This window comes from Vidua macroura, chromosome 24 (assembly GCF_024509145.1).
Source record: "Vidua macroura isolate BioBank_ID:100142 chromosome 24, ASM2450914v1, whole genome shotgun sequence".
Classification (NCBI taxonomy): Eukaryota; Metazoa; Chordata; class Aves; order Passeriformes; family Viduidae; genus Vidua; species Vidua macroura.
This window is the reverse complement of record NC_071594.1, coordinates 5546821-5573035: the sequence shown is the minus strand read 5'-3', so window position 1 is coordinate 5573035 and position 26215 is coordinate 5546821. Positions and strand designations below refer to the sequence as shown.

Below are 26215 nucleotides of genomic sequence, written 5' to 3'. Positions count from 1 at the left end.
CATGAGCTGCTTTTAGTGTTTTGTTTCCAAAACAGAGGTCACAGTACACAGGAACAGCTTCCATCACATCAAAATAAAAGATTCCTCTTTTTCCTGTGAGCAAAAGATGGGTAAATAAACTGTAAACACATGGTTGGCCTCCAGGTCAGGCATTTAAATTCCCAAACCAGGTGAGGATCAGCCACTTCCTGATGATCAAAACCTAAAGGGGGCTCTAAGCGAGCTGGGAGAGGGATTTTGGACAAGGGGATGGAGAGACAGGACGAAGGAAATGGCCTCAAACTGACAGAGGGGAAGCAGCACCGGGAACTGCCTTGCAAAGGTCTCCCCACGGGTCACCAGCCAGGACAACCATCCCATTCCATTTATTCTGTTCAGTTCCACACTTCAAGGCAAACCAGGAGCCGTCCTCAGGTCACAGAGCTGTTCTTCAGATTTCCCTGCCTGGATTTCCCTGGGAATAACCCAAAGGAACAGCCCCCAGAGCACCTTTGCTTCTCTGCCACATCAGAAATGTTCCGTGGCCAAGGCACCAGCACAGGTGACAATGACAGGAGGAGTTGGAGGTGACACTGAAGCATCTGGGCCTTTCAGCTGGAAAAATCCCATTCACTTAGGGAAGGAAAACAAATGAGATGCCATCTTTACAGGGAGCCTTTTCCATCCCCTGGCCTGTAATTGCCGACTTCAAAGCTGCCAGGGCTCTCACTAATGAATTCACCTCCAGCAACAGGAGCCCAAACCTGTTCTGCTGCCTCTGAGCAGCACTTCCAGACCAGCCGAGTTTGGGGGAAAGACAAAATTCCCAGAAAGACTGAGGGCAGCCCTCCCAGGGGCTGGAATTAGGAAATGGGTTCATTAACAACCATTCATTAATGACCCTCCGCTTGAGAGGGCTGAGCAGCATCACACAGAGAGACAATGAGAAACCAGGGAGCTGGAAATGGCACCCCTGGTTTGGTTTTTCTGTCAGTAAACATCACAGCTGAGGTAAGAAAAACAAGGATTCCTCAGAAATAACAAACACATCCGAGTCTCTGCAGAAATATTGATCCTTTAACCTTCACCACCTCCCCTCTGCCCTCCCTGTAAGGCAGGCAGAGCTCACAGGGATTCCAGCCTCCTTCCCCGAGGGAAAAGCAAGCACCTGAAATGGGTTAGAAGAGAAAAAAACCCTCCCACACAAGACAGTGGAGCGCTGGGAGAGGCTCTGTTCCCATCAGCAGGTTCTTGGAAAGAGAGCAAGATGTGTCTGTGCATTCCCCAGGGAGGAAATACTGGGGGGGAGAAATCTGATGGGTTAACTCAGACTCGAACAAGAACCACTTAAAAAGGTCACGGCAGTGCCATTCCCTCTGCTCAGCCCATGGCTCAGCCCATGATCCCGAAATCACAATTCCAGCTGGAGGAAGGAGCCCAGCAAGGCCAGGTCAGTGCCCAGTGGGGCCGCACAGAGCCAGTCCCCAGCCAAGCTCTGGAACCTCCAGCCCAGCTCCCACCCCCAGGGCTCAGCACCACCCAAATTTCACCTCATTTTGCTGCCTAAACCCTTTTTGAGAGCCAAAGTCTCGGCAAACATTTCACTGAAGCAGCTCCTTCCTCAGTTTTCCAGCTGCCAGAACACCAAGCTGAACCAGCTGAGCTTGGAACAGAGAGGAGGAGAGCTCAGAGCGTCCCCTCAGCTTCAGGGACAAACTCCAGAGCAGGTTTGGGATGGTTTCTCCTACCCAGCCGTTCCAGCTGGGTGCCCAGAGTCCAGGATGGATCCCTGAAACCCCAAGGCAGATTTATGGATGCATCCACCAAGGGTGGGGATTCTGCTGTGGAGTGGGAGGATATTCCACGGCTGGAGGGATCACCGGGTGTCCCAGTCCAGTTTTCCATCCAAGCCAGCAGCACCTGCTGCTGTGCATCCACGGGGAAAGCCCAGCAGAAGGTGTCAGACCCAAAGGAAAATCCATAAAATCCACCTTTACAAGGGCACAACAGATTGGGGAAACATTCCCAACCCAAATAAAACAGCCACAGGAAAAAAAAAAAAAAAAAAAAAAAAAAACACAAACACGGAACCGAAAGGATGAGAGAACACGGACTGGAATTCCCTCCTCGCTTCCCAGTCCAAGCCGGGATCCTCCTCTGGAAGCGTTTTCCCCACGGCCGCTAGAGGAAGCTGCGACACTGCGCCGGGAGGATCCCAAATGTGTCACCGGAGCTGCGGGGGCCGCCAGGGCAGCCCCAAACGCGGCTCCGGCCCTTCCTGCGCTCCCACTCCACCGGGAAAAACGGATATTATGGATTTCTCAGAGCGTCCTGTGGCTTAGTGCGGGCACAGCTCTGGGGAAATTTTCCAAAAAAAAAAAAGAGGGAAAATCACCGGGGTGTGAACCCTGAAATCCCGAAGCTCCATCCTGGGCACCACAATTCCCATTGAATGGCTCCAGCATGGAAGAACCCACAGCAAACAGCGGGCTGGGAGCGGCTTTTCCTGCCCAGAGCTTCCCGGGGAGTTTGGGATGGAGCTGGAGCTCAGCCTGCCGAGCCAGCAGGGCCACGGCCACCGCGGGGAGGGGACACGAGGGGACACGGAGCACAGGATGGCCCGAGCTGCCATCAGCTCGATCCTGTCTCGTCTTGAAGGCTCATGGAATTCTCCTCCTTCCTGGAAGAGGAGCAGGATAAGCGGGCAAGCACATTGTCACCTGTCACCGCTCCTGTGGCAGCCCTGGATCTGCCAGGAGGGAAGGGTGGGACAGCCCAGATCACCTGGAGCAGGTGAAAAGCAGCAGTTTGAGTGAACCCAGCCAGCTTTCCTGTTGCCCTGATTTTTAAAAGTGTTTTCTTTTATAATTATTTTAAAAGTTTTAAAGTTCTCATATAACTTCTTTAACCTTCTGATAATGTTTACATATTTGAGAGTCAGAGTTCCCACACGATTTCACGTATAAATAGAATAGTTTACATATTTCTCTGTGGGTAAAGAGAGAAATTATTGATTGATCTTTGGGCCAGTGTGGTTGGAGAGGTGGTAATTCCATCCTCCAACCCACGGTCACCTTTGGAATTCTATAAATACCAGATGTTCGAATAAAACTTTCTATTTTTCTCCTTTGAACTTCCCAAGTTTCTGTGCACTCATTTCGTGTCCAATAACAACAGTTTCCCAAGACAAAGCTCTCGTGGAGCCACCGAAATGGGATTGACAGATTTTTTTAAGGAACTCCAGTGCTGGAGTTCTGGATGCTGAGAATTTTGGACTCTCTGTGCTGACAGACTCTGGCTCCCAGGAGAGCACTGCATTTGACCTGAGTATGAATTATCATCTCACGTGCCTTCAATCCCGACAGAGGTAGAAAAAAGAAGCCAAAAACCGTCACTCCAGGGGGAATTCCCTGATGCCAGGAGCTCACAGACCCTTCCACGCCACCCTCAGGGACACGTGGCCACGCTGGTGGCTCTGAGCAGCACCCAAGGACAGCCCCAGCCCCGAGGTGCTGCCACCCAAAGCCCACCCCAGCACCTTCCCTGGAACTTAACCTGCCTGGAAAGGGCCCTCACCTCCTCCTCCACGGAAATGGAAAACATTTCACCCTCTTTTCCCTTTCTGGGCAAAAAAGGGAAGAGGGATTTTGTACTTCCAGCAGTTTCCTACAGAAGCTCCAGAGGGAGTTGTGCTGTCCCAAAGGGTGACACTGACAGCTTAGAAATTCTTTATTTAAATACTTTATTTAAAGCTTAACGCAGTTAACTTTTATATATAGATATATATATATAGATAGATAGATATAAACAATTTCTTCTCTCACTTCCCTAAATGAAAGCTGGATTTAGGGGGATACATTACTTAGGGTGGGGATTGGGTTTTTTTTTTCCTTCAAATAAAGTCATTTGTTATACATATAAAAATATATTACTTGGGTCTCCTTTCAGTTACAGGTAACACAAGGGACAGACAAAAGAATGGAAGACGAGCACAAAGACCTCCAAAACAAAAAGAAAAACCAGTGGATTGAAGCGTGTGGCACACTTGGAATTTATAGTGCAACAGCAAGCCAAGAACTCCACGTTCTGCGACACAAACATGGCACCACTCAGACTTGGGACACGTGGCCTTGCTCCCAACAGGGTCACGGCTCAACAGGACGTGACAGCACCAAAAAAACCAGGAAAACTGAACTTCCAAAGCCTGGAACTCGAGCTGCTGGCCCTTGGAGCTGGGGGATGGGGCTCTTTCCTCTTCCACGGACGGACACATCGAAGGAAGGGGGGACACGAGGCTTGGCACTGCATCCAGCTCCCACCCCAGGAGGAGCAGGGACACAGCCAGGTGGGGCTCCAGAGCATCCCAGAGCATCCCAGAGCACTGCTCTCCATCGGAACAGGCACGGAGGAATCCAGGGAAAGGCCGAGGCGCCGCGTGTCCCGCGGGGAGGGACGAGGGGACGTCCCGGGGCGGCTCAGCGCCGCCCCGGCATCGAGACACAAATCCACAGCAGAAGGCCACGAATGCACCCGGAATTTGAGCCCTCCCAGGTCCGTAGCTGAGAGAACAAACTGCACATTCAACTCCTGACACCGAGCTGAGGCTGCTCCCGGCCCCAGCCAGGCACGTGGGTGTAGCAAGGACTTTGATGCCACTCCAAGCTCGGCTGCCCGGCGGCTCCGCTCCCACTCCCACGTCTCCCATTCCATTTCCCACCCACCCCGTGACAGCCAGCCCCCAGTTCATACATTCTTCATTCCCAGCTGCTCTTCTCCACAGTGGTTTTCCCCCAGCTGGTGGCTCAGCAAAGCCACCAAGCTCTTTTGGGACCCGTCCCCACCAGGCGGGAGCGAGCCCCGGCGAGCGCACGCTGCAGACTGGCACCAGTTTGGCAACGAACTGGGATGCAAAGGAGCAGTTCATAAATAAATATGTAAACAAATAAATAAACCCACAGCACTTCTCTGCAGCTGCCAAATAGAACCCTCATTAAAAAAAAACAAAGCAGGGTATGGCACAAGTGAAGTTTTCTAGACCGAACTTCCAATCTCCCTCATGGTTGTGGCCTTTCCCTCCTCTTCTAAAGCAGGGGAGGGAATTTAAGGATTTAGGCAATCAGGTTTCTGTGATCACAGTGTGTGCCCATGGCTCTGTGTCCTCCTCGTTTCATTGCAGCTGCCCAATTGAAATAGGATCTGAGACAGGGACAGGAGGATTAAAAAGCTTCAGGAACAAACAGCGAGCTGAGGGGGGAAAGGCCACGGCGTGAGCTCCCTCATGTCCAGGCACCACTGGAACCACAAAGGCAAACCCCAGCTCTGGAGCGCAGAGCTCTCCTGGAGGTGGGAAACCCACGGGGAACGGGCTCCATCTGCACAGAGCTCCAGTTCTGGGAGCACACCCCCGAGGCACTGCCCCACCCCAGGCTGTGCCACCTCCCGCCCGGAATTCAACCCTCAGAGTCACCAAACATCCCACGAGGCTTGCGAAACGAGCAACACAGAGAGGGGAGGACGGACAGACGGACGAGCCTGAACAGCAGCAGCTGCAGGAGCCACGCCGGGGCCCGGGGGCATGGCGAACAGGGCGAGCGGGAGCCACACGGGGCAGGACGCGGCGAGGGGCAGGGACCAAAGCCACGACACGGGGCTGGCACTTGGGGCCCTCACAGGGGCAGGTCGGTGCTGTTGTGCCGAGTTTTCCTCGAGGTGCCGTCGTCCCTGGGCAGGGCCCGCTGCAGGCTGGACATGGCCGCCGTCTTCTTGAGGTCAATGACGGCGTACGAGCCGCTGCGGCGGGCGCCGGGGCTGGCGGCGGGTGCCACCCGCGGGTCCTGCTGCCCCTTGCAGGGCTCGGGCTCCAGCTCCACCTGGATGTAGTTGAGCTGCCGTGGAGGCTCCGGGCAGGGCCGGGGGAAGTCGAAGCTGAAGACGTTGGGCAGGAGGCCGCGCCGGGCCCTGGGCAGGAAAGCGCGGCGCGGCTGCTGGGCCGCGCTCTGCGAGCCCACGGAATTCTGCAGCGGCTCCTCCTCGCCGGCCTCGGAGAAGCCGCTCGGGGACGGCGTGGGCGCCGCGCCAGCGTCCTCGTCCCTGTGCCGGGCCGGCTGCAGCTCCCACACCGGCGGCAGCGCCGGCAGGTTCTCGTAGTGCAGCAGCGCCGAGCGGCGCTGGGAGCAGCTCCCGTCCTCCCGGGACGCCTTGGAGCGGCCGGCCCGGCACAGGGACGAGGTGCTGGGGGCCACCAGCCCGTTGAGGTTCTCGTAGACGCACTGTGGGGACGGGCAGCCCTCCTGGCACTCGTTGTTGTTGTTGTTGGGGGGGCAGAGGCGCGCCCGGCATTCCCGGGGCTGCCGGCACAGCCGGCGGTAGCCGGAGGTGGGAGCCAGCACGAATTTCACCTCCCCTGGCTGCAGGAAGACCTGGGGGTTGCGGTCTTCCAGGGAGCAGCTGTGGTTCCTAGGGGGGAAAGGAGGGTGGGCTTCAGGCAGGGAGTGCATACAGTGCCGGCCCCTCGGCTCCGGCTCCCCGGTGTTGACGTAGGTGTGGGACTGCAAGGAGAGAAGCAGAGGGACAGTGAAAGGAGGAGACAGCAGAGACCAGAGCAAAGCAGCTGAGAAACCACCAGGAGAGGGGGGGGACTCGTCAGTGGCGGATGAGGAAAAAGGATTCTGGAAGTTGGGAAGGTTTTGGGAGGCAAAATGTAGAAGTTGGTTTGGGTTTTTGTGGGCTGGGAGAGAGACAAGGAGAGTCCCGCTGCAGATACACGCTGTGTGTCCTCATGGATGGACACCAGCAGGAATTTCCTCATGGAAAGGGTGGTCAGGCTTTGGAAGGGGCTGCCCAGGCAGGTTTGGAGTGCCCATCCCTGGAGGTGTCACCTGGAGGTGGCACTGAGTGCTCAGGGTGGGGATCGGGCACAGGTTGGATTTAATCTTTTCCAGCCTCAGTGATTCGGGGGTTCTGTGTCATGCTCGGTGCACATCTCACAAACTGGCTCCTCGAGCGGCTCACAGGTGACCCTACAACCCTCACGCCTGCCCAGGCCTCCCTGGGGGTGGCTCAGACCAGCTGGGGTTTGTAGGAAAAATGTAAAAATTCTACAACAGCGAGCAAAGAGCTGAACCTCAAAAATAAAAAAGGGTCTGAACTTAGGGGTTGTGTGACAGCTGGCAGGTAACTGCCACCCAAATACCAGTGGGTTGAGGACAGAACTCAGATTTTTTTTTTTTTGACAGAACACCAGCTCTAGTGAAGTGCCAAAGAGCAGGAGCCTCCAGGAGCAAAACGAAGTAAAGAGAATAAAAAGAGTGACAAGGCATGAGCATCCCCTGAGCTTTGAGTGAGGGAAACCCAGAATTGCACCCAGCAGAGTTCAGCATGGGTTTACCTGCTCCTCAGGCCCCAGGAGGGGGTGGGTAGAGTCTTCCCCCACAGAGGAATGTCTCAGGCTGCTCACTGAGGGGTGCTGGGCTGCAGAGCAGGACAGGGATTCTCCAGGGAAGCTGTGAAATCCATTGGGAAGTCCAGTGTAGCCCAGACCTGTGAGGGAATCGAGGCAGAGGAGCATTAAATTGGTACAAAATAGAATTCTTGACACTTCCAGCGTGAGCTGGGCTCTTCTGGGCACCCTGGGCTCTTACTGGTGGGGCCCTGGGGTGGCTCCGAGGGGTGGCTGTTCCTGGTGATCACCACGGGCTCCTCCACCACGTTGATGCTGTTGCACTGCATCAGGTCCTGCAGCAGGTTGAAGATCTCCTCTGCTCGGGAGCACTTGAAGGCAAAAATCCCTGCCAGGGACAGAGAGAGGAGGGTCAGGACAGCAAGGAAGTGATCCTGCTTTAAAAATATGCCTTGTTCCCATTTCTAAGTGAATCCTGGTTTCTCCTGCTGCTGCTGCTGCTTGACACCATCGAGCCACAGGAAAACAACCAAGAACCCTGTGGATTATTCAGGAAACAGCAGCAGAATTCATGGTTTGGGCTGGAAGAGCCCTTAAGGATCATCCAGTTCCACTCCCAACCTGCCAGAAGCCCTGAGCTCCACCCAGCCTGGCTTTGGAGCCCCTCAGTGCTGCTCTCTCTCACCCCACGCAGGTGTGGGGGGCCAGGTGAACTGCTCACCTCTCCCATCTGAACTCCCCTGGCACCCACTCCATCCTTTTCCAGGGGAAAATCCAGGCAGTGACTCCTGAAAGCTGGACTGGGCCCCGTGCACGGGAGGGAGGGACGGGAACATCACGTTTTTAAAAATCTCTGGGGTTGAGGAGCCTCTCCCCAAAGCAGCCAGCCCAGCCCAGGAGCCAATCCCGGGCTGGCACACGCACACACCACAGCCATGGCAACAGGAACAGCCTGGCAACAGGGGCTGCTCCCAAAGATCCACGTTTTTCACCTTCTGGCCAAAAAAATCCTGCTGGGTCTGCCCGGCATCAGGTGGGGAGCAGCATCAGCAAGGAGGGCTCCAGGTAAAATGAATAAGCAGGATAAAATCCTGCCAGGAAGGGAGAAAACTCAACAAAACACATCATCCCTCTCATCTCTGCTTAAAGAGTGCCTGATAAAAACTCTGCAGGATGTGAGAGCTCTGCTTCATCCCCTCTGCCTGCACCTGAACAGAACCAGACCACGCTGAGGGCAGAACTTTCATCCCTGGATTAAATTTTCACCACTGATCCTCACCCTGAGAAAGGCAAAGCAGAAAGCAAAGGATAAATTCCCTGATGAGGGAGAGGAAAACCCCACTGAAATAAACATTAAAGAGCAGCAGATGCCACTGCAGATTCACACAGACCCTGAGCACTCACGGGAGTCCTTTTGGAGTTTACAAACACATTTAACAGCATGAGCAAACAACTTTTTCTTTTCTCCCAGGGGATGCAGATGCCAAGGAAATTGTTGAGCTCTTTTAAAAAGCAACAGAGCCAGACTGGTGAAGGAACCAAGAGGCACCACTGTAAAACTGTCATTCCTCTGTTCCCTGTGCTGCTGGGACTTGGCATCAGCTCCTGGGTGAGTCACTTCCCTCTCCATGCTCACAACATCAGGGAAACGTGGAATTCCTTTTCCTCTGTCACCAAGTGCTGCCAGAGCCCAAATCAGAGCTCTGAGCAGAACCAGCGCTGAGCAATTCAGGGGAAAAGCACTGAGGGAAACAAAACTCCAAACAAAAGTCAAACTAAAAACTGCTCTGTGGAATAAATAATCCTGGGGGAGGATTATTTATACATTTTAATATTATTATTAATTTTATTATTTATATTTAATTTAATTTAATTAGCTATAAATTTATTACTTTTATAAATAAAAGGGGACCTGGAAAAAGTTGCAGGTGCTGCTTTATCCTGAGTTGAAAGGTGCTTAACAAAGTCTTGCAAATGCTTTTAAGCTCCTGAGGAAGGCCCAGCAACCCCTCCTGCCCAAGGTGTATCCTTGAAGGCCTTTTTGATAAATCCCTACTTTATTCCTTTAACTCTGTTATTTATTTTATAAATAAATAATAAATCCATACTTTATTAATAAATCCCTACTTTATTCCTTTAACTCTGTTCTTTATTTTATAAATAATAACTCTAATAACTCATTTTTATCTTTATTCCTCTAGCCTCTGTTCTAGGTAGCCTCTCAAGGCACCATGGGGAGAGAAATCTCAGCATTGCTGCCCCTGGGGAGCCCCCGGGCACTGACCTTGACCCCAGGGAACTCCTCAGGCACTGACCTTGACCCCAGGGAACTCCTCAGGCACTGACTCTACCCCAGGGAGCCCCCTGGGCACTGGTCCTGCCCCCAGGGAGCACCAAGAGAGCCCCCAGGGAACTCCTCAGGGACTGACCCTGCCCCCAGGCACTGACCCTGCCCCCAGGGAGCTCCCTGTCCCTGCCTTTGCTCTGGGCACTGACCCTGCCCTGCCCCTGCCTTTGCCCTGGGCACTCCCCTGCCCCTGCCCCTGGCTGGGCACTGACCCTGTCCCAGCCCCTGCCCCTGCCCCAGCCCCTGCCCCTGGCTGGGCACTGACCCTGTCCCTGCCCTGCTCTGGGCACTGACCCTGCCCCTGCCTTTGCCCTGGGCACTGACCCTGCCCCTGACCCTGGCCGGGCACTGACCTTGCCCTGGGCACTGCCCCTGCCCCTGCCCCTGCCCTGCCCTGGGCACTGACCTTGCCCTGGGCACTACCCCTGGCCCAGCACCTGCCCTGGGCACTGCCCCTGCCCCTGCTCCTGCCCCAGCCCTGCCCCAGCCCCTTCCCCTGCCCCTGCCCCTGCCCCGGGCACTGCCCCAGCCCTGCCCTGCCCCGGGCACCGACCCTGACCCTGCCCCAGCCCTGCCCCTGCCCTGCCCTGCCCCGGGCACCGACCCTGCCCCTGCCCCTGCCCCAGCCCTGCCCCAGCCCCAGCCCCTGCCCCAGCCCTGCGCTGCCCTGGGCACTGCCCCAGCCCTGCCCCAGCCCTGCCCCAGCCCCTGCCCCAGCCCTGCCCCAGCCCTGCCCCAGCCCCTGCCCCAGCCCTGCCCTGCCCCGGGCACCGACCCTGCCCCAGCCCTGCCCTGCCCTGGGCACTGCCCCAGCCCTGCCCCAGCCCTGCCCCAGCCCTGCCCTGCCCCGGGCACTGCCCCAGCCCTGCCCCAGCCCTGCCCTGCCCCGGGCACCGACCCTGGCCGGTGTGGCAGCGGCGGCCGCTCTCGAAGGAGAAGAGGTTGGAGTCGAAGCCGTAGCGCCGCAGGCTCAGGTAGGGCCACCGCACGGCGTCGCGCTTGTGCGTGTGCAGGACCAGCTCCCTCTGCGTCAGCTCCATCACCCCCGAGCCCAGCTCGTGCCCCTCGTCGTCCACGTTGGTCACCTGCAGGGCGGAATCCACGAGGGGAATTCTGGATGCTCTCAGTTCAGCCAGAGAGAAAAAGAGAAAGATTTCCGCCAGGCTAAGCCTGGGAAGAAGTCCCAGAGGAATATAAACAATCTGTTCTCTTGCTTTCCACTCATATTGTTTATAGATCTGTTCTACCACACTGACCCAAGTCCAGTGTGAAATGTTTTTACTTTAGGACCAATGGAATGAATGTTCACGATGTTCTCTATAAAAGAGAGAGGTGCTTTTGAATAAAGGCTCATTTGCCCTCTGAAATGGTGCGAGTCACCTCACCCATCCCTGGCTCGACAGGGACAGGGACATCAGGGAATCACAGCCACGCACAGGCCGGGGGTGGAGAAGAGCTGAGGGATCAGCGAGGCCAAATCTCCAAATCTCTCTGTCACAGTAAGGGATCAGGCCCGGGGAGTAACTGATAGAGACTCCACCCATTTACAGAAGGTTGATCCTTTACTAAGAAAGGAACTTTCTATTTCTAAATTTCTGTTAAGAAAGAAATTCTTTCTTTATTAAGAAACTCACACTTTTCTAGACAGTTACAGCTGGACTTCATTGGTCCTGCAGTCCAAACACCATCACCACTGGCTAATTAAGAAATCACCCTTTGGTACACAAATGTCCATAACACATTCCACATGTCCACAGTAACAGGTGTAGTAAATTCAGATTTGTTTCTCGTTCTTTTCTCTGATCTTCTCACAGCCTTTCCCAGAGCAATGCTTGGGAAAGCTGAGAGCTGCTGCCACAGTGGGGAACTCCCTGGGCACTTCCAACGTTTTCCATGAGGAAATTCCTGCTGATTTCCAGCCTAAACCTCCTCTTTTTGGGACACACAAGACTTTGGACCTGGTTAGCATAAGAGATTTGATAATCAGGATGCCTTGGCAAGAACAAAAGCCTTGAAGATTGCAGGAAGATTAAAGCAGGCCGACTTACTGGGTAAGAAAATTGCATCAAGACTCCTGCAAGCAAGAGTTGTTGTAAAATGCTACGTTTGTTTATGTGATGATTAACTCAATCATTGTAGTAAAACATCACTAGCCTTCCTAAAATAGTATATAAGCATAGGTGGTCCACAATAAATTTGGATTCTTTTGACCATCTCTTGGAGTCTCCCTGTCCCTCTCACCATCACTGATATCCCCTGGCCCAGCCTGAGGCTGCTCCCTGGGATAAGATCCCAAATCCCCCCCGGCTGTCCCCTCCTGGCAGGGCCAGAAATTCCCCCTGAGCCTCCTTTTCTCCAGGCTGAGCCCCTTCCCAGCTCCCTCAGGACTCTCCAAACCCTTCCCAGCTCCCTCAGGACTCTCCAGCCCATTCCCAGCTCCCTCAGGACTCTCCAAACCCTTCCCAGCTCCCTCAGGACTCTCCAGACCCTTCCCAGCCCCCTCAGGACTCTCCAAACCCTTTCCCAGCTCCCTCAGGACTCTCCAAACCCTTCCCAGCTCCCTCAGGACTCTCCAGACCCTTCCCAGCTCCTCAGGACTCTCCAAACCCTTCTCCAGGTGCTGCAGCTCCATTCCCTTCCCTCCAGCCCCTCCACATCTCCCTTGCTGTGAGGGCCCAGAGCTGCACAGGGCTCTCCAGGTGTCCCTGAGCAGCACCAAGCACAGCAATTCCACGGATTCCCCCCCTTTCCTGCTGCCTTTTTCCCAGCTGACAGCAGGGATTCGTGGCTGGCAGGAGCTGGCAGCCCTTGGCAGCTCAGCTGCTGTGGCTGAGCCCAGGCTCTGGAACGCAGCCCTGAGCAATAAAAGGTTTTTCTCTCCAGTCCCCCATTTCCTTGCATTTCCCAGGCAGAGGCAGTTTAGCAGCAAATACAAACACATTTTCAGCAGGAGTTTCTTAAGGAAAAGGGGAAAAAAAATAAAAAAGCCCAAAGCAGAAGTGATGAATTTGCAAATCCTCTGGAGGGGTGTTTGTGTGCAGGGGCAGGAGTTTGCTCTCTCCTCGTGCAGTCAGAGCTGTCCCAGACCCTCTGATGGGCTTGGAAGGGCAGAAGTTTACCTTGAATTTGGTGGGATGGTTGTCTGGGATGCTGTCTGTGCACAGACAGCTGCAGCAGCTCCCCATGACGCCAGGCAGAGAGGACATCCCTGGGGACAGGACACAAGTGGTGGCACAGTCAGATCCCAAATCCAACTCTCCCAGCACCTCCAGCTGTGCCCTCCCCCATCCCGGCGGGCCTGGAGCTCCAACTCTTTGCTCTGCTCCTTGATTAACGAGCGTTGTGTTAATTAAAACCAATTCCTACCATTAGGCAGTTGTTGGATTTGTCGTGGAGGAGTGAGAAGGAATTCCCACTGCAGCCCCTCTATCTCCCTCGGGATTTCATGGCAAGCAGGTTTCACCTAAAACATGAGGGGAACACTCCCATCTTCCACCTGGCAAGGAGAACACAATTAAACAATGATAAAAGCAGAGAAAATCAAAAAGCAAGGGGGTGGGAGAGTGACTGAACTTCCCTTCAGACAACCCAAGGAAAGCAGGTGCATTTTGTGTTTAATTAATTACATTTATATCAACACACAAAGCTCTGCGCGGCGATGAAAAACGCACAGCTAAAAATAATAATAATAATAATAATAATAATAATAATAAAAAAGATGAAATAAGAGGTATTTTATTGCCTGGCTTTGGGATCCTACAGAGGAGTGGGGTTTGCCAGGGTGGAGGAAATAAAACTGAGTAGCCAGGGGTGGTGAGGCAGCTGCTGCTGCTGAGGAATGCGAAGGTGCCTTCACTGCAGGGAAGGTCCTTCAGGGTCAGAGAACCAGCAGCTGCTCTGCCTCGGAGTAGGAGAAGCAAAAAAAACCACAAGAACTCTGATATCTGACCCAGAAAACACAAAAATTCTGATATCTGACCCAGCCAGTGCGAGGATCAGGCAGGAAGGAGGCAGTGAGGAATACTCCTGTGTTTTCACTCACACAGAAATACTCCTGGTTTTTTGTTGTTTTTTTTTTTTTTAATCATAGTGAGAATTGGGAAATTCTGCTGTCCCTGATGGGAACTTGGGCAGGTGACAGGGGATGATGGCAGGAGTGCCCTGAGAGCAGCTCAGTGTCTCCACCTGATCCACCAGGATCCCCAGCCTGGCACCAGGGCAGGAAATGGCATTTTGGGACCCTCTTTCCATTGGGACCCTCCTTCCACTGGAAACCTTTTTCCATTGGGAACCTCTTTCTACTGGAAACCTCTTTCATTGGAAACCCCTTTCCATTGGAACCCCTTTCCACTTGGAAACCTCTTTCCATTGGGAGTCTCTTTCTACTGGAAACCTCTTTCCATTAGGAACCTCCTTCCATTGGGAACCTCTTTCTGCTGGAAAACTCTTTCATTGGAACCCCTTTCCATTGGAACTCCTTTCCCATGGAACTCCCTTCCCTTGGGAGCCTCTCCCTCTGCCAGAATCTGCCTCCTCCTCCTCCTCCTCCTCACGAAACCAGGGACCCTGGGGTGGCAGAGCTGCCCTGGGCCCCTTCCAGTGTGGAGGGAGGGGGAAGAGCCCCACTTGAGCTGCCCAAGGGTCCCATTCCATTTCCACATCAAAACAGCCCCCGTAAATCACCTCCCACTGCACCTCTGTGCCTCCCCTCTGGCCCTTGGAGAATTCCTCGCCGTGCCCCAGCCCTGCCAAGCGCCCAGAAGAGGAAAGTTTCTCTCAGTGCAAGCTGAGAACAAACAAAGCCGGTGCCAGCTGCCCTCCTGCACACACCTGGCGGCCCTAGAGCAGCACCACACCTTCCCCGTGCCACCCCACACCTGCCCCAGCCAGCCTGCTTGTTTTCCTAGGCTCAGCATGGATTTATTCCCCTCGCAGGCCTTGGGCAGACAGATCCTGCTCCATCCAATCTGGGCACTGGGGGCTGGCTCCTCTCCCACTCCCACCTCAGCAATTCCCTCTGGAATAAGAGCTGGGAGAAAACATTCTGCTCTTCCTTCACTCCCCTCCCTCCACCCCCACCTACGAGGGGTCAGCCTGAAGTGCTGCAGCTTACCAAGGACAATTTTTACACTGAGAACTGAACAAATGAACTAAAAAAAACCACCAGGAGCTGCCTGGGCGCTTCCCCCTGCTCCTGGTGGGGAATATTTCAGCAGCATTCCTTCCACACCGCCACTGAGAGTGCCCAGGCTCCTGCTCTGCACTTCCAGCTCACCTTGCCACACCTGTTTGCCAGTTCAGAGCTCAGCCAAGCCACTAAAACCACCCCAGCAGCCCAGCACGGCTCCCACAGCAGGACTGGGTCCCTCCTTAAGGCCACCAGCCCCATCCAGACTCTCAGGATCCCAACCCAAATCCTCCTCAGCCCTGCCTGGACCAGGCTCTCCCGAATTCCCAGGTTATTCCCATCCTCCCAAACCCCCAGCCTGCAGAAGCCCCTCGTGCCTTCACCCTCCTTAAAGCCAGAGCTGGAGAAGCAGGTTTCCCTAATCCCAAAGGGGCAGGGGGGGCACCCTGACCCCCCCCTGCACAGGGACACACGGACACCTGGCGTGGAAAAACACCTGGTGCCACATCAACCCCTCCAGGACACGCAGGGACAGACCCAACACGTCCCCCCGGGAAAAGGAGGGAGCAGGGGGGCAGCTCTGGGGGCAGGAGGGGCAAGGAGAAGGGGATGGAGGAAAGAGGAAAGGGATGGGGGATTGAGGAGGGGGCTGCAGGGAGGAAGAAGGGGATGGAGAGAAGAGGAAAGGGATGGAGGGGTGGGGAAGGGGATGCAGAGGTTGGGAAGGGGATGCAGGGATGGGGAGGATGGGGCTGCAGGGACATGGGAGGGGATGGAGGGAGGAGGAAGGGGATGGAGGGATGAGGATGGGGATGGAGGGAAGAGGAAGGGGATGGAGGGAAGAAGAAGGGGATGGAGGGAGGAGGAAGGGGATGGAGGGTTGAGGATGGGGATGGAGGGAGGAGGAAGGGGAATGGGATGGAGGGAGGAGGAAGGGGATGGAGGGAGGAGGACGGGCCTGCAGAGCCCGTGGGAACGAGGGGCCTGAGGAAGGGGCGAGCCCCGGGGGGTACCGGGGAATTGCCTGCGAGGGGCGGCCGCGGCAGCCCGGGGAGGGCACGAGGGGAGGGGGACGGGGGCGATGCCGCGGCCCCGCTCCAGGCGCGGCTCGGTACCTGAGGCGCTCCCGGCTCCGCCGTCCGGGACCTGCGGCCCGGAGCCCCCGGCCCGGCCCTTCCCGGGGCCCGGAGCGTGTCGGGGCCCCCGGCCCGGCCCTGCCCCTGCCCGGCCCGGCGGGTCCGGGGGTCCCCGGTGGGGCCCGGAGCGATCGGGGCCGGGCCGGGCCCGCCGGAGCAGCGACACCGCGCGAGCGCCGCGCGGCCGCCAGGGGGCGCCGGGGGGGCGCGCCGCCGCCGCGGGGGCGGGGCGATGTGGGCGTGGTTTTGGTGGGCGTGGTCCTGAGGGCGTGGTCTGGGGTGAAGCGGGAGGAACGGGAGGGGTTTTGGGGGTCGGTGAGAGGATTTTGGGGGTCTGGGGAAGGAGAGGGGCTGGGGGGGCAGCGCAGGGAGATTTGGGGGTCTGGGTTTAGGGGATGGTCGAGGGGGATCAGTGGAGGGGAATTGGGGAGGGGTCTGGGGATGGAGAGGGGCTGGGGGTCAGTGCAGGGGGATTTGGGGGATCAGTGGAGGGGAATTGGGGAGGGGTCTGGGGATGGAGAGGGGCTGGGGGTCAGTGCAGGGGGATTTGGGGGATCAGTGGAGGGGAATTGGGGAGGGGTCTGGGGAGGGAGAGGGGCTGGGGGTCAGTGCAGGGGGATTTGGGGGATCTGGGCCGCAGGGTTGCTCAGGGAAGGGTCAGTGGGAGGGGATTTGGGGGGGTCTGGGATGGAAGGATGCCCTCGGGGGTCACCGGAGGGGGATTTGGGGGGGGTCTGGAGTAGAGGGAGACTCCAGAGGGGCGTCGGGGGAGCTGCCAGCTCCTCATCCCACACGGTGCCACCGCGCCGTGTCCCGCCCTCCGAGGGGACACTGCGGCCACAGCCGGTGCCACCGCGCCGTGTCCTGCCCTCCGAGGGGACACTGCGGCCACAGCCGGTGCCACCGCGCCGTGTCCTGCCCTCCGAGGGGACACTGCGGCCACAGCCGGTGCCACCGCGCCGTGTCCTGCCCTCCGAGGGGACACTGCGGCCACAGCCGGTGCCACCGCGCCGTGTCCTGCCCTCCGAGGGGACACTGCGGCCACAGCCGGTGCCACCGCGCCGTGTCCTGCCCTCCGAGGGGACACTGCGGCCACAGCCGGTGCCACCGCGCCGTGTCCCGCCCTCCGAGGGGACACTGCGGCCACAGCCGGTGCCACCGCGCTGCTCCGGGCTGTTGCCATGGCGCAGTGGCCGATGCCACCTCGGAAAGCCCCCGAGTGACCTGTCTGTCCCTGTGCCCGAGCAGGACTTTGCCCATGGATCTTTCCGCCCTGGGGAGGGATGGAGGAGCGTGGGGGGAGCAGGGGACGAGGGGGGGCCCTGTCACCACCCGCGGGGACAAAGTCCAAAGCAGGAAGCGGGCCAAGGTAAAGCCGCGGGGACCGAGCTCCCAGTGAAGCCAAGCAGCAGAATAACAGCGTGGGGACATCGGGGACCTCAAAGGGACCCTGGGCAGTGACAGCCCCTGTGGGACGCCTGTATGGGGGGGGGGAGAGCAGCCAGGTGTGGAGCTGCTCACCCCTCCTCCTCCTCTTCCTCCTCCTCCTGCTTCTCCCCCTGCTCAGGGGATTTTTCAAAGGGTCCTCAAATGGTTTGGGTTGGAAGGGACTTTAAAAATCCCTTTCCTGCCATGGACAGGGACAATTTCCACAGGTTGCTCCAAGTGGTGCCTTACCCAGGCTACCTAAAACAGAGACCAGACGGAATGAGGGGAATAAAAAGCAGTTCTGTTTATTGAAGGGCCTCCAGGTGCTTTTAGGGCAGATGAAGCCCACCCAAAGATGGACCACGGGTCATGGGTTTCACACTTTTATAAGTTTGGGCCATTTGCATTTTGGGGGTTAATGCTCCAATTACAGCTTCAGGTAATGAAGGCATTGACCCCAAGTTTGCTCCCCCCAAGTCCCTTTTGTCTCCATCTCTCAGGGCCTGAGGCAGTGAGGTGTCCTTGATTGCCAGGCCTGAAGGGGAATTGTTGTGTCAAAATGGGAAAGCAGCAGCTCACACTGTGTGTGGAGTTTGGAGTGACACACCAAAGAACTGCAGGATTATAAATGTATGGAAAAGATAAAAGCTGAAATCCTAAGGCATCACAAACCCCATCCAACCTGGCCTTGGACACTTCCAGGGATGGGGCAACCACTTCCATAAAGCAGCACCATAACCTGTGCCCCAGCGCCGCCCTGCACGGCCTCGCCCAGCGGTGCCACGGGCTTGTCACTTGTCACGGAGCCTGGCACCTCCTCTGCCAAGCTGCCATCCCTGTGCGCTGTGGCTGCAGTGCCACCCCTGACCCCAGAACCAACACGAGCCACCTGCACCCCTCGGGGCTCCCAAAACGAGCCACAGCTCCCGGGAGCACGCAGGCGGCAGAGATCCAGCCTGGTCCCCGCAGACGTTTTTGGGGATGCCGTGTCCCTTCTCGTCCCCAAAGTCACATCAGCGGGCAGGAAAATCTTACAGCACGCTGAGAAATGCACAGGAACACAAGCAGGACGCTGTGCCTCGCGTCAGGCTCTGATAAATTTTCTCCTGACTCCTGCCCGGGTGGAATTGCTGCAGCCGGAGCTGGTCTGGAATGGCTCGGAGGAGCCTCGTCAGGTGTTCAGGGCTTGTGGAAACTAGGACATCCTGACTTGCCGCTGGCTAACTCCTTTGTGAGAGCCCAGCCAAAGTTTCTCCACCTCTAAATTGGGGTGTAATGACACTTCCCCCTCTTTCATGAAGCTTCAACTCTTTCTGATCTCGGCAGGGAAATAAATCACCGCGCGGGATCATAAAAGCCATCAAACGGCAACCTGGGGTGAACCGAGCCGCAGATGGAGGGAAGGGCGCGGGCGCTCGGAAAATGAGAGGTACGAGCGAGCCAGATGTCATCGGCAGCTCTTTCCCCTGTAGGGTTAATGTCCCCCCCCTTTCCCCTCCCTGCCTGCCCTGGAATTCCAGCCATTGGCTGGCTCCCGAGGTTTAGGCTAAAAAGCCTCTAATTAGGACCCCGGCTGCCGCGGAGCCAGTGCCTGGGCAGGCAGGGAAAAAAAAAAAAAGAGAGAGGAAAGAAAGGAAAAAAAAAAAAAAAAAAAAAAAAAAAAGTGTTTCCCTGACTGAGCTTGGATGTTTTCCTTTCGCTTTGCAAAGTTTTCCCAGCCCAGGCTCCATTCCCTCGCGTCCTCCGGAGCAGGGCGGGACGGCGGCGGCCGGCGCGGGGCTGGAGCGGGCGGCCAAGCCCGGAGCGGCGGAGCGCGGGGCCCGGAGCGCCGGGAAGGGGCAGGTACGTGCGGCTGGAAGGGACTCCCGGGCTCGGCTCTCCCAGCTCCGAGTGGAGGTGGGGGAGAGGGAGATTGGGAGGAGGGGGCAGCGGGGAGGTCCTGCTGCGAGGGGAAGGGGACGGGAACGAGGCAGAGCGGGGGGATTTTGGCTGTTTGGAGTTGGTTTTGGTTTTTTTTTTTTTTTTTTTTTGGAGGGAGATAATATCGCTGTCCCAGCGGTCTTTGTTTTCGGGAAATGTCCCCTGAGAGCAGGAGGTGACGCCCGTTCCATCGTGCCAGGCTCTGCCAGCCCGGAGCGGGCAGGTGCGCGGGCAGCGCTGGTTCCACCATCCCTGCTCCAGCGGGGATTGGCCGGGAATGGGAGATTTCGGGATTGGGGATGGAGCTGGGCCCCTTTGGAAGTGCCGGGCTGAAGTCTGGTGGCCACGGGGAGGGGTGGGGGGCTTCCTTCTGGTGGCCACGGGGAGAGGAGGGGTCGCGAATCTTCATCCCGGTGGCTGCAGGGAGACGAGGGGCGGGGGTCTCGGTCCGTACCTGCGGGTGTACGAACGGGTGAGCCAGGGTGGGTTAATGGGTTACTGCTCCCTGCCGTGCCTGCGGGACGGAGGGAAAACACAGCAGGAAAAGCTTTTTGCAGCACTGGCACATCCCCTGGTGAGCCAACGGGCCGCGGTCCCCATCTGGTGACACGGTGCAGTGTGGCAGAGCAGGATGCTGAGACCCTGCCCCGTCCTTTGGGGGGCTGCAAAGGCGTTTTTAAAGCGAGGGGCCACGACTCTGCTGTGCCCAGCAGTGGCACCAAGGGCTGCTCCACCTGGTGCCACCCCAGGTCCAAAAGGCACCGTGGGCTCCTCGGTGAGACCGGCTGCAGGTCGGGCAGGACTTGCTGCTCCGGCTCTCCTTGCCAGACCTCAGCTTATCTCGCCCCAAAAGACGCATCTTTATAGCTCTGCATCTTTATAGCTTTGCATCTTTATTCCTGCTCCTCCAGCGCAGCTGTGTTGACGGGAGCTCAAGCAGAAACAGGTAATCCCGTGGGTGAGGCCAGCGTGGAGCTGCGCCCCTGCGAGCTGCCAGTGCTGCTTTGAGGGGCTTTTTGGAGATGTTGTGTTTCCTGGGCTCTCTGCAAAAGCAAAGTTGAGGCAGGGATGCGGCTCCCTGGGCGGGCTGGGAACGGGGAGCCTGTGCTGAATTCCGAGCAGGCTGGGGTGGCTGCGCTCCAAGTTAATGTGTGACCTTGGCAGCAGAGGGCTGGGAGCCCACACGGGCTCCCGCAGCCAGCTGGAGACGGGGGCTGCTCGCCGCGAGCCAAATCAGATTAGCATTCCCGGGAATTTCAGCCTCTTGTACCCAGGGAGCCGCGACGGCTTCCGATCCTTTGGAGAGCGAGAGGAGCCCGGGCAAAGGCATCCGGAGGAGCTCCCACAGGCAGGACAGGAGGATTTCCAGCCAAGGCAAATGACAGCCAGTGCCACCCAGCCTGCCCGACTGGTCTGTCACACGTCCCTTCTCGGGGACTTGCTGGCAGGGAGAGGCAGCTCCACCAAAGTGCCACCATGGTGCCACCTCCCCCCGGCGCCTGAGCCGCGGGTTTGAGGCAGGCTGGGAGCATCCCTGCATCCCTTGGCAGGGAAGGGCAGCAGCAGGAGTGCCCGGAGGCAGCGAGGGAGGGCAGGAAGGAAGAGGGGACAGGGCCGGGGAGCAGAGGAGCCAGACCTGTTGGGGCTGCCTGGCTCTTTAGCATTAGGGAGGCGCGTACCTCTGTCACCGTCTGGGGCTAATTACAGGGACTTGTTTACAGCCCAGACGGCTGCCAGCCGGCGTAATCGCATCAAACTGGGCTGGGCTGGGCTCTCCGGCACATCCCCGCGCGTCCACAGCAGCCGGGAGCCCTGCCCAAGCCGCCCTCCCCCCAGTGTCACCCCACCGTGCTGGTGGCCCTGGGATGGGGTCCCTGTGCCTCTCGGGGCTGGGGCCAGGCCCCGCTGAGTGCCCAGAGCATCGCAGGGGTCTAATTAACAGCAAAGCTCCAAGAGATTACACAAATGCAGCTTGGAGGCTTAATGAGCCCGGCGCAGCCCGGGAATGCCCCCACCTCCCACGGGAGGGAGAAATGGGGACACCGTTCCCAAAGCAGGCAGCAGCAGAGCTGGGGCTGGACATGAGGGTCCCCACTCGGCATCCCAGGGTCTCCCCCAACCCCGCTCCTCCTGTAGAGCCGAGGCTGTTCCCTGGCCCAGCTGTGGTCCCTCACCAAGCCAGCAAGGCCAGGGCTCTTTTTGGGTAGCAAATACGCAGTCAAGCCAGATTATTCCGTCCCCATCCCAAAGCACAGCTTTGAACGACACCCTACAACCAGCCCTGCGTCCCCCCCGGGCTGCCCCAGGGCTCCAGACCCCAAACGGCAGGAAAAAGCCGGCAGCCCTTTTGTTTTATCTCTCTGATTAGCCGATCTGCAGCGTTAATCATTGACCCGGCAGCGGGGCAGGGAAACCTGAGCTGCCCCGGCTGATCCCACCTGCTCCCGGCTCCGGAGCTGCCCCCGGCCCCATCCCAGCGCCCCGAGGTGCTGCTCAGGAAGGGGCACACGGGGAGCGTTGGAGGTGTTTGCTGGGAGCAGTGGGGACACTGGGATGTCGCTGACAGAGGGGACACGCCAGCACCATCCCAGTGCGGAGCAGGGAACGGGTCCTCGTGCTGGCAGAGGGCCAAAATTTCGTGGTCTGGGGGTTCTCACCTCTCATCCCTGAGACCGTTTTATGCATGGAACATTTTCCAGAGGGGTTGATCCATCCGTGGCGGGCGTTGCAGGGGTGAATCCCTGGGCGTGTTTGGTCACAGCCCCGTGATTGTCCCCCACCCCCATCCCACCCTGGCTCCCCATGGCAGGGCAGGAAGCGCGGGCTGAGGGCGTCAGGCTCTGGGCTGGCATCCAGGGAACCCCAGGAGCCACACATCAGCATCTCGCCTTTGTTTTGGGAAGCCGGGGCAGGAAGGAAGCGCGGTGGAAAGCGCCCGCGTGGGGAGGAGGGGATGGCTCCGGATGGGTTTCCACTGCATAACCCCGAGCCAGGCGTGTGCTGTGGGCTGGGACAGCCGGGCAGGAACAGCCCTGGGCAGAACAATGGCAGCCCGAGGGGAAGGAATTATTTTCCACTGAGTTGGGCTCAACCTCAGTCTGTTCCCACTAGACCCGGGATTAGCCGTGCCAGCAAAGGGCTGGTGGCAGCTGGGGGAAAGCTGTGGGTGTTGCTGTTTTCCAAAACCTGTTCCAGCTTGAGACTGGGCATTTGGGGTCTTCCCTGCCTGGCTTCATCCCCATCCCATCCCATCCCGCTCAGCAGGCAGAGCCCCAGCCCTGCCAAGTATCCTCGTTGTGGATCTGCTGTAACCCCCAAAGAGAAAGGAGCCCCCCCCAAAAATCCCTCGGACTCCTGCAGTGGTTCAGCCGAAGATCTCGAGGTCGTGATGCCTTGGAGCATCATCCCAGCTGGGCGTGCCCCAGGCTCCCTGCAGGGGACGAGGAGGGCACAGGATCCGTGTCCGGCGATGGATCCCTGCTCCCGCCTCGTGTCTGACACCTCTGGCTCTCTGTCCCCAGCTCATGTCCCTGCCGAGCCCTGCATGGCCCCGGCGGGACGAGCCCTCCCCCTGCGGCACCACCACCGGCCTCCCCCCGGCCTCGTCGGACAGCGACTCCGGCTGTGCCCTGGAAGAGTACCTGGAGCCCCCCGCGGACCCCGCGCCCCCCGAGGTGGGCAGCACCCGGCTCTGCCCCGGCCCCGCGTGGTTCCCACACCACAGCGCCCCTTTTCCCGGGGTTAAACACACATTTTAGCACCTTAAACACAGTCGAATCCCCCCCTGAAATTCCTGTTTCTCCCAAGGTCCCGCCGTGCTTCGGGCTCCGCTCGCCCCAGCCTGGCTCTCCCTCTGACAGGACCCGGCTCCGCGCCAGAGCCCTCCTGCAGCAGCTGCCTCCTCAGGACTGCGATGTAAGACCCCTCTTTTTGGGGTGCTGCTCCCCTCCCCAGGCTCACCTGATGCCTTGTTGGGACTACCCAAAAACCAGACAAAATTAGCTATAAAAAGCAGTTTTATTTATTGAAGGGCCTTCAGGTACATTTAGGGCAGAAAAAGCCACCCCAGGGGCTGCACCCAAAGATGGACCACGGGTCACGGGTTTCACACTTTTATAAATTTGGGTCATTTGCATATTGGGGGTTAATCCTCCAATTACAGCTTCAGGTAATGAAGTCATTGACCCCAAGTTTGCTCCCCCCAACTCCCTTTCGTTTACATCTCTCAGGGCCTGAGGCAGTGAGGTGTCCTTGACTGCCAGGCCTGGAGAGGAATTGCTGTGTCTGTGTCCCAAAATGGGAAAGCAGCAGCTCACACTGTGTGTGGAATTTAGAGTTACGCACCAAAGAACTGCAGGATTATAAATGTATGGAAAAGATAACAGCTGATTTCCTAAGGCATCACAAACCCCAGCCCCGCTGACCCCCGTGCCCCACAGGAGCGGTACTGCCCCGACCTCGCCGAGGAGGAGCGGCGCCAGCTCCGAGCCTTCAGCGCCCGCCGCAGGCAGGAGGCTCTGGGACAGGGCCTGGCGTGTCCCGTGCCAGGCCCCTGCCACGGCTGTCCCTGCAGGAAGGTGAGGTGTCCCCTCCAGCTGCCCTTCCTTGGCAGGGACCCGTCCCCAAAAGCCGGCCCTGCCCCAAACCTCGTGTCCCTCTGCCTTGCAGTGCGGCCGGAGGCTGAACAAAGGGGACCCGGGGATTTCAGCGTCTCGCCTGGGGGACCAGTTCTGGCACCCGTCCTGCTTCTCCTGCCACTTCTGCCACCAGCAGCTGGTGGATCTCATCTACTTCCAGCAGGATGGGAGGATCTACTGCGGCCGGCACCACGCCGAGCTCTTCCGACCCCGCTGTGCCTCCTGCGACCAGGTGGGCGCCGGCCAGGGGGAGGCTTTGCCCTCCCTTTGGCTGTTAAATGTCCCCGAGCTCGGCTGGGGGCTCCAAATCCATCAAAACCACTGATGGGCTGGAGGAATATTCCTCCCCGAGAGCCCCACGGGCTGGGGGCTCCTCCTCACTGCCCAGCACAGCAAAGCACCGCGGCTTTTCCAGCGGGGTGCTGAGAGGACGGGGCCCTTTCTTCCCATTCCAGCTGATCTTCATGGAGGAGTGCATCGAGGCCGAGGGCCGGCGCTGGCACCTGGAGCACTTCTGCTGCCTGGAATGCGACGAGCCCCTGCGCGGGCAGCGCTACGTGATGCGGAGCGGCCGGCCCTGCTGCCGGGGCTGCTTCGAGAGCCTCTTTGCCGAGCCGTGCCAGGCGTGCGGGGACCCCATCGGTACGGGGCTCCCCTGCGGAGCCGGAGCCTTCGGAGCATGGACTTGGGCTTTTTTTTTTTTTGGGTTAGAAGAACCTTTCCCTGACGCTGTGGTTGCCCCCGCAGGTGCTGACAGCGAGGAGGTCACGCACCAGGGGCTGCACTGGCACGCCCGAGCCGCCTGCTTCTGCTGCAGCCTGTGCCGGGCGCCGCTGCGGGGACAGCCCCTCACCTGCCGCCGCGGCCGCCTCTTCTGCTCCGACACCTGCAGCCGCGGCCAGGACGCCTCTTCCACCGCCTCCGACTCCTCCGACTCGGCTTTCGCCTCCGCTCCGTCCCCCGACTCCACGCCCCTGTCCCGGGCCGGCAGGAGCTCGGCAGCGGGGGGCTGCAGGCAGCGGGGGGAAGGGGCTGGTAGGATCCTGCTGCCATGGGGTGGGAGCAAATCCAGGCTCTGGGGACTTTATTGGGAATGTCACACCGTGGGAATTGGTGATAAACTCCCCACGGTGGGAGGTGGGAGTGGGTCGGTGCCACCCCGTTGTGTCCCGAGACAACCTTTGCTGCGGGAGGAGTGTGGGAGGGCAGGCTCAGCTTCTCCTTCCTCCCTTACGCCCACTTCCCCTCTTCCAGAGGCGTTTTCGGATCAGGCCCCAGTGCACCCGGCGTTCAGGAGCCCCGAGGATCTCGGAGCGGCCGCACGGGAGCGGAGCAGCGACGCTGCCAAGGAGCACCCAGGGATGCTGGGACCCCCAGCCGGCCGCCCCTCGGCCCCCCAGCCCGGCCCAGAGCGGCCCAACGAGCCCGGAGCCTTGGGCCACCCGCTTTTGGGGGAGCCTGAACCCCGAACAGCTGCAGGCAATGGAAACCCACAGTTCCAAGCGGGCACCTCCCCTCCCCGACACGGCCCCCGGGCAGAGGATGGCACGGAGGAGGACGACTCCTGGTGTCCCACCTGCTCCTCATCTTCGGACTCGGACTCGGAGGAGGAGGGTTTCTTTTTCGGGAAGCCCATCCCCAAGCCCGGGATGAATTCCCTGGGCAGGGAGCCCCCGGGGAGGGGCAGGGGCAGGACGGCCAAGCACTGCAGTGTGTCCTAGCAGCGGGGTCCGGGGTCCCCGAGTGGCACTGCCAGGTCCTGCCACGGCCTCGACGTGTTCCAAGCGACACGGCCCGAGGCTGGTGTGAGAAGCTGCTGGGATCCTTGCCCCCGGCAGAGCCTGCAATTCCTGCCAGCCTCTCCCAAAATTAGGAACAGGTAAAGCAGGAAGGGAGCGGGGCTGGGCCGGCCTCCAGCACCTCCAACAAGGCGGCAGCTCCGGGGAGAGCGGCCGGAGCTCCAGACAAGGGCAGCTGCCTGCATCACCCCACGGCTGGGGACCACGTGGGATCCTTCCCTGGGCCCCTCTGTGCCCCTCTGCCCCCTGCTCTCCATCCCTGGTGGCACCATGTCCTGCTGCCACCACGGGGAGGGGACCAGGGCGCAGCTCTGCTGCTGCCCATGACAAAACTCCAATAAAGTCTGGCTGAAATCTGATTGCGGGGTCTGCCCTGTTCCTTCCCAGCCCATTGTGACACTGACAATGTCACCAGGGCTGGGAGGTCCCCAGGGGCGACCTC

General features: G+C 58.5%; 2 protein-coding genes and 1 long non-coding RNA gene across 5 annotated transcripts; 2 read left to right on the top strand and 1 right to left on the bottom strand.

The window, feature by feature from the left end:
• Positions 1 to 3704: 3704 nt before the first annotated feature.
• Positions 3705 to 16127, bottom strand: FRS3 (fibroblast growth factor receptor substrate 3). Of its 2 annotated transcripts, none has more exons than XM_053997990.1 (7): positions 15969 to 16127; positions 13092 to 13221; positions 12845 to 12933; positions 10624 to 10810; positions 7620 to 7766; positions 7367 to 7518; positions 3705 to 6527 (listed from the first exon to the last, which is right to left on the bottom strand). In XM_053997990.1, exons 3-7 carry the CDS (start codon positions 12929 to 12931, stop codon positions 5646 to 5648), a joined length of 1455 nt encoding a protein of 484 aa, XP_053853965.1. In that variant the 5' UTR covers positions 12932 to 12933; positions 13092 to 13221; positions 15969 to 16127; the 3' UTR covers positions 3705 to 5645. The 2 variants fall into 2 exon arrangements, with proteins under 2 accessions (XP_053853965.1, XP_053853966.1); XM_053997991.1 differs by having other exon boundaries at positions 5654 to 6435.
• Positions 7781 to 9895, top strand: LOC128818564 (uncharacterized). Its single transcript, XR_008440515.1, has 3 exons — positions 7781 to 8086; positions 8850 to 8987; positions 9580 to 9895. It is a non-coding gene; the product is annotated as an uncharacterized LOC128818564 (long non-coding RNA).
• A 2419-nt stretch (positions 16128 to 18546) lies between the features above and the next one.
• Positions 18547 to 26132, top strand: PRICKLE4 (prickle planar cell polarity protein 4). 2 transcript variants are annotated; one of them, XM_053997989.1, is made up of 10 exons: positions 18547 to 18592; positions 18744 to 18846; positions 19127 to 19259; positions 22859 to 23011; positions 23145 to 23252; positions 23777 to 23914; positions 24006 to 24206; positions 24430 to 24616; positions 24722 to 25009; positions 25229 to 26132. In XM_053997989.1, exons 4-10 carry the CDS (start codon positions 22862 to 22864, stop codon positions 25693 to 25695), a joined length of 1539 nt encoding a protein of 512 aa, XP_053853964.1. In that variant the 5' UTR covers positions 18547 to 18592; positions 18744 to 18846; positions 19127 to 19259; positions 22859 to 22861; the 3' UTR covers positions 25696 to 26132. The 2 variants fall into 2 exon arrangements, with proteins under 2 accessions (XP_053853964.1, XP_053853963.1); XM_053997988.1 differs by lacking the exons at positions 18547 to 18592; positions 18744 to 18846 and having other exon boundaries at positions 19062 to 19259.
• The last annotated feature ends 83 nt before the right edge of the window (positions 26133 to 26215 follow it).

What these genes read in the sequence shown, in the direction of transcription:
- FRS3 (XM_053997990.1), bottom strand. Translation starts at nt 12,931, where the DNA reads ATGTCCTCTCTGCCTGGCGTCATGGGGAGCTGCTGCAGCTGTCTGTGC. An exon ending in CCGCTGCCACACCGGCCAGG is followed by an intron (nt 7,767 to 10,623) that starts GTCGGTGCCCGG and finishes TGTCCCTGGCAG; the next exon opens with GGATTTTTGCCTTCAAGTGC. An exon ending in TCCTGGGGCCTGAGGAGCAG is followed by an intron (nt 6,528 to 7,366) that starts GTAAACCCATGC and finishes CTCTCCTTGCAG; the next exon opens with TCCCACACCTACGTCAACAC.
- PRICKLE4 (XM_053997989.1), top strand. Translation starts at nt 22,862, where the DNA reads ATGTCCCTGCCGAGCCCTGCATGGCCCCGGCGGGACGAGCCCTCCCCC. An exon ending in ACGGCTGTCCCTGCAGGAAG is followed by an intron (nt 23,915 to 24,005) that starts GTGAGGTGTCCC and finishes TCTGCCTTGCAG; the next exon opens with TGCGGCCGGAGGCTGAACAA. An exon ending in GGCGTGCGGGGACCCCATCG is followed by an intron (nt 24,617 to 24,721) that starts GTACGGGGCTCC and finishes TTGCCCCCGCAG; the next exon opens with GTGCTGACAGCGAGGAGGTC.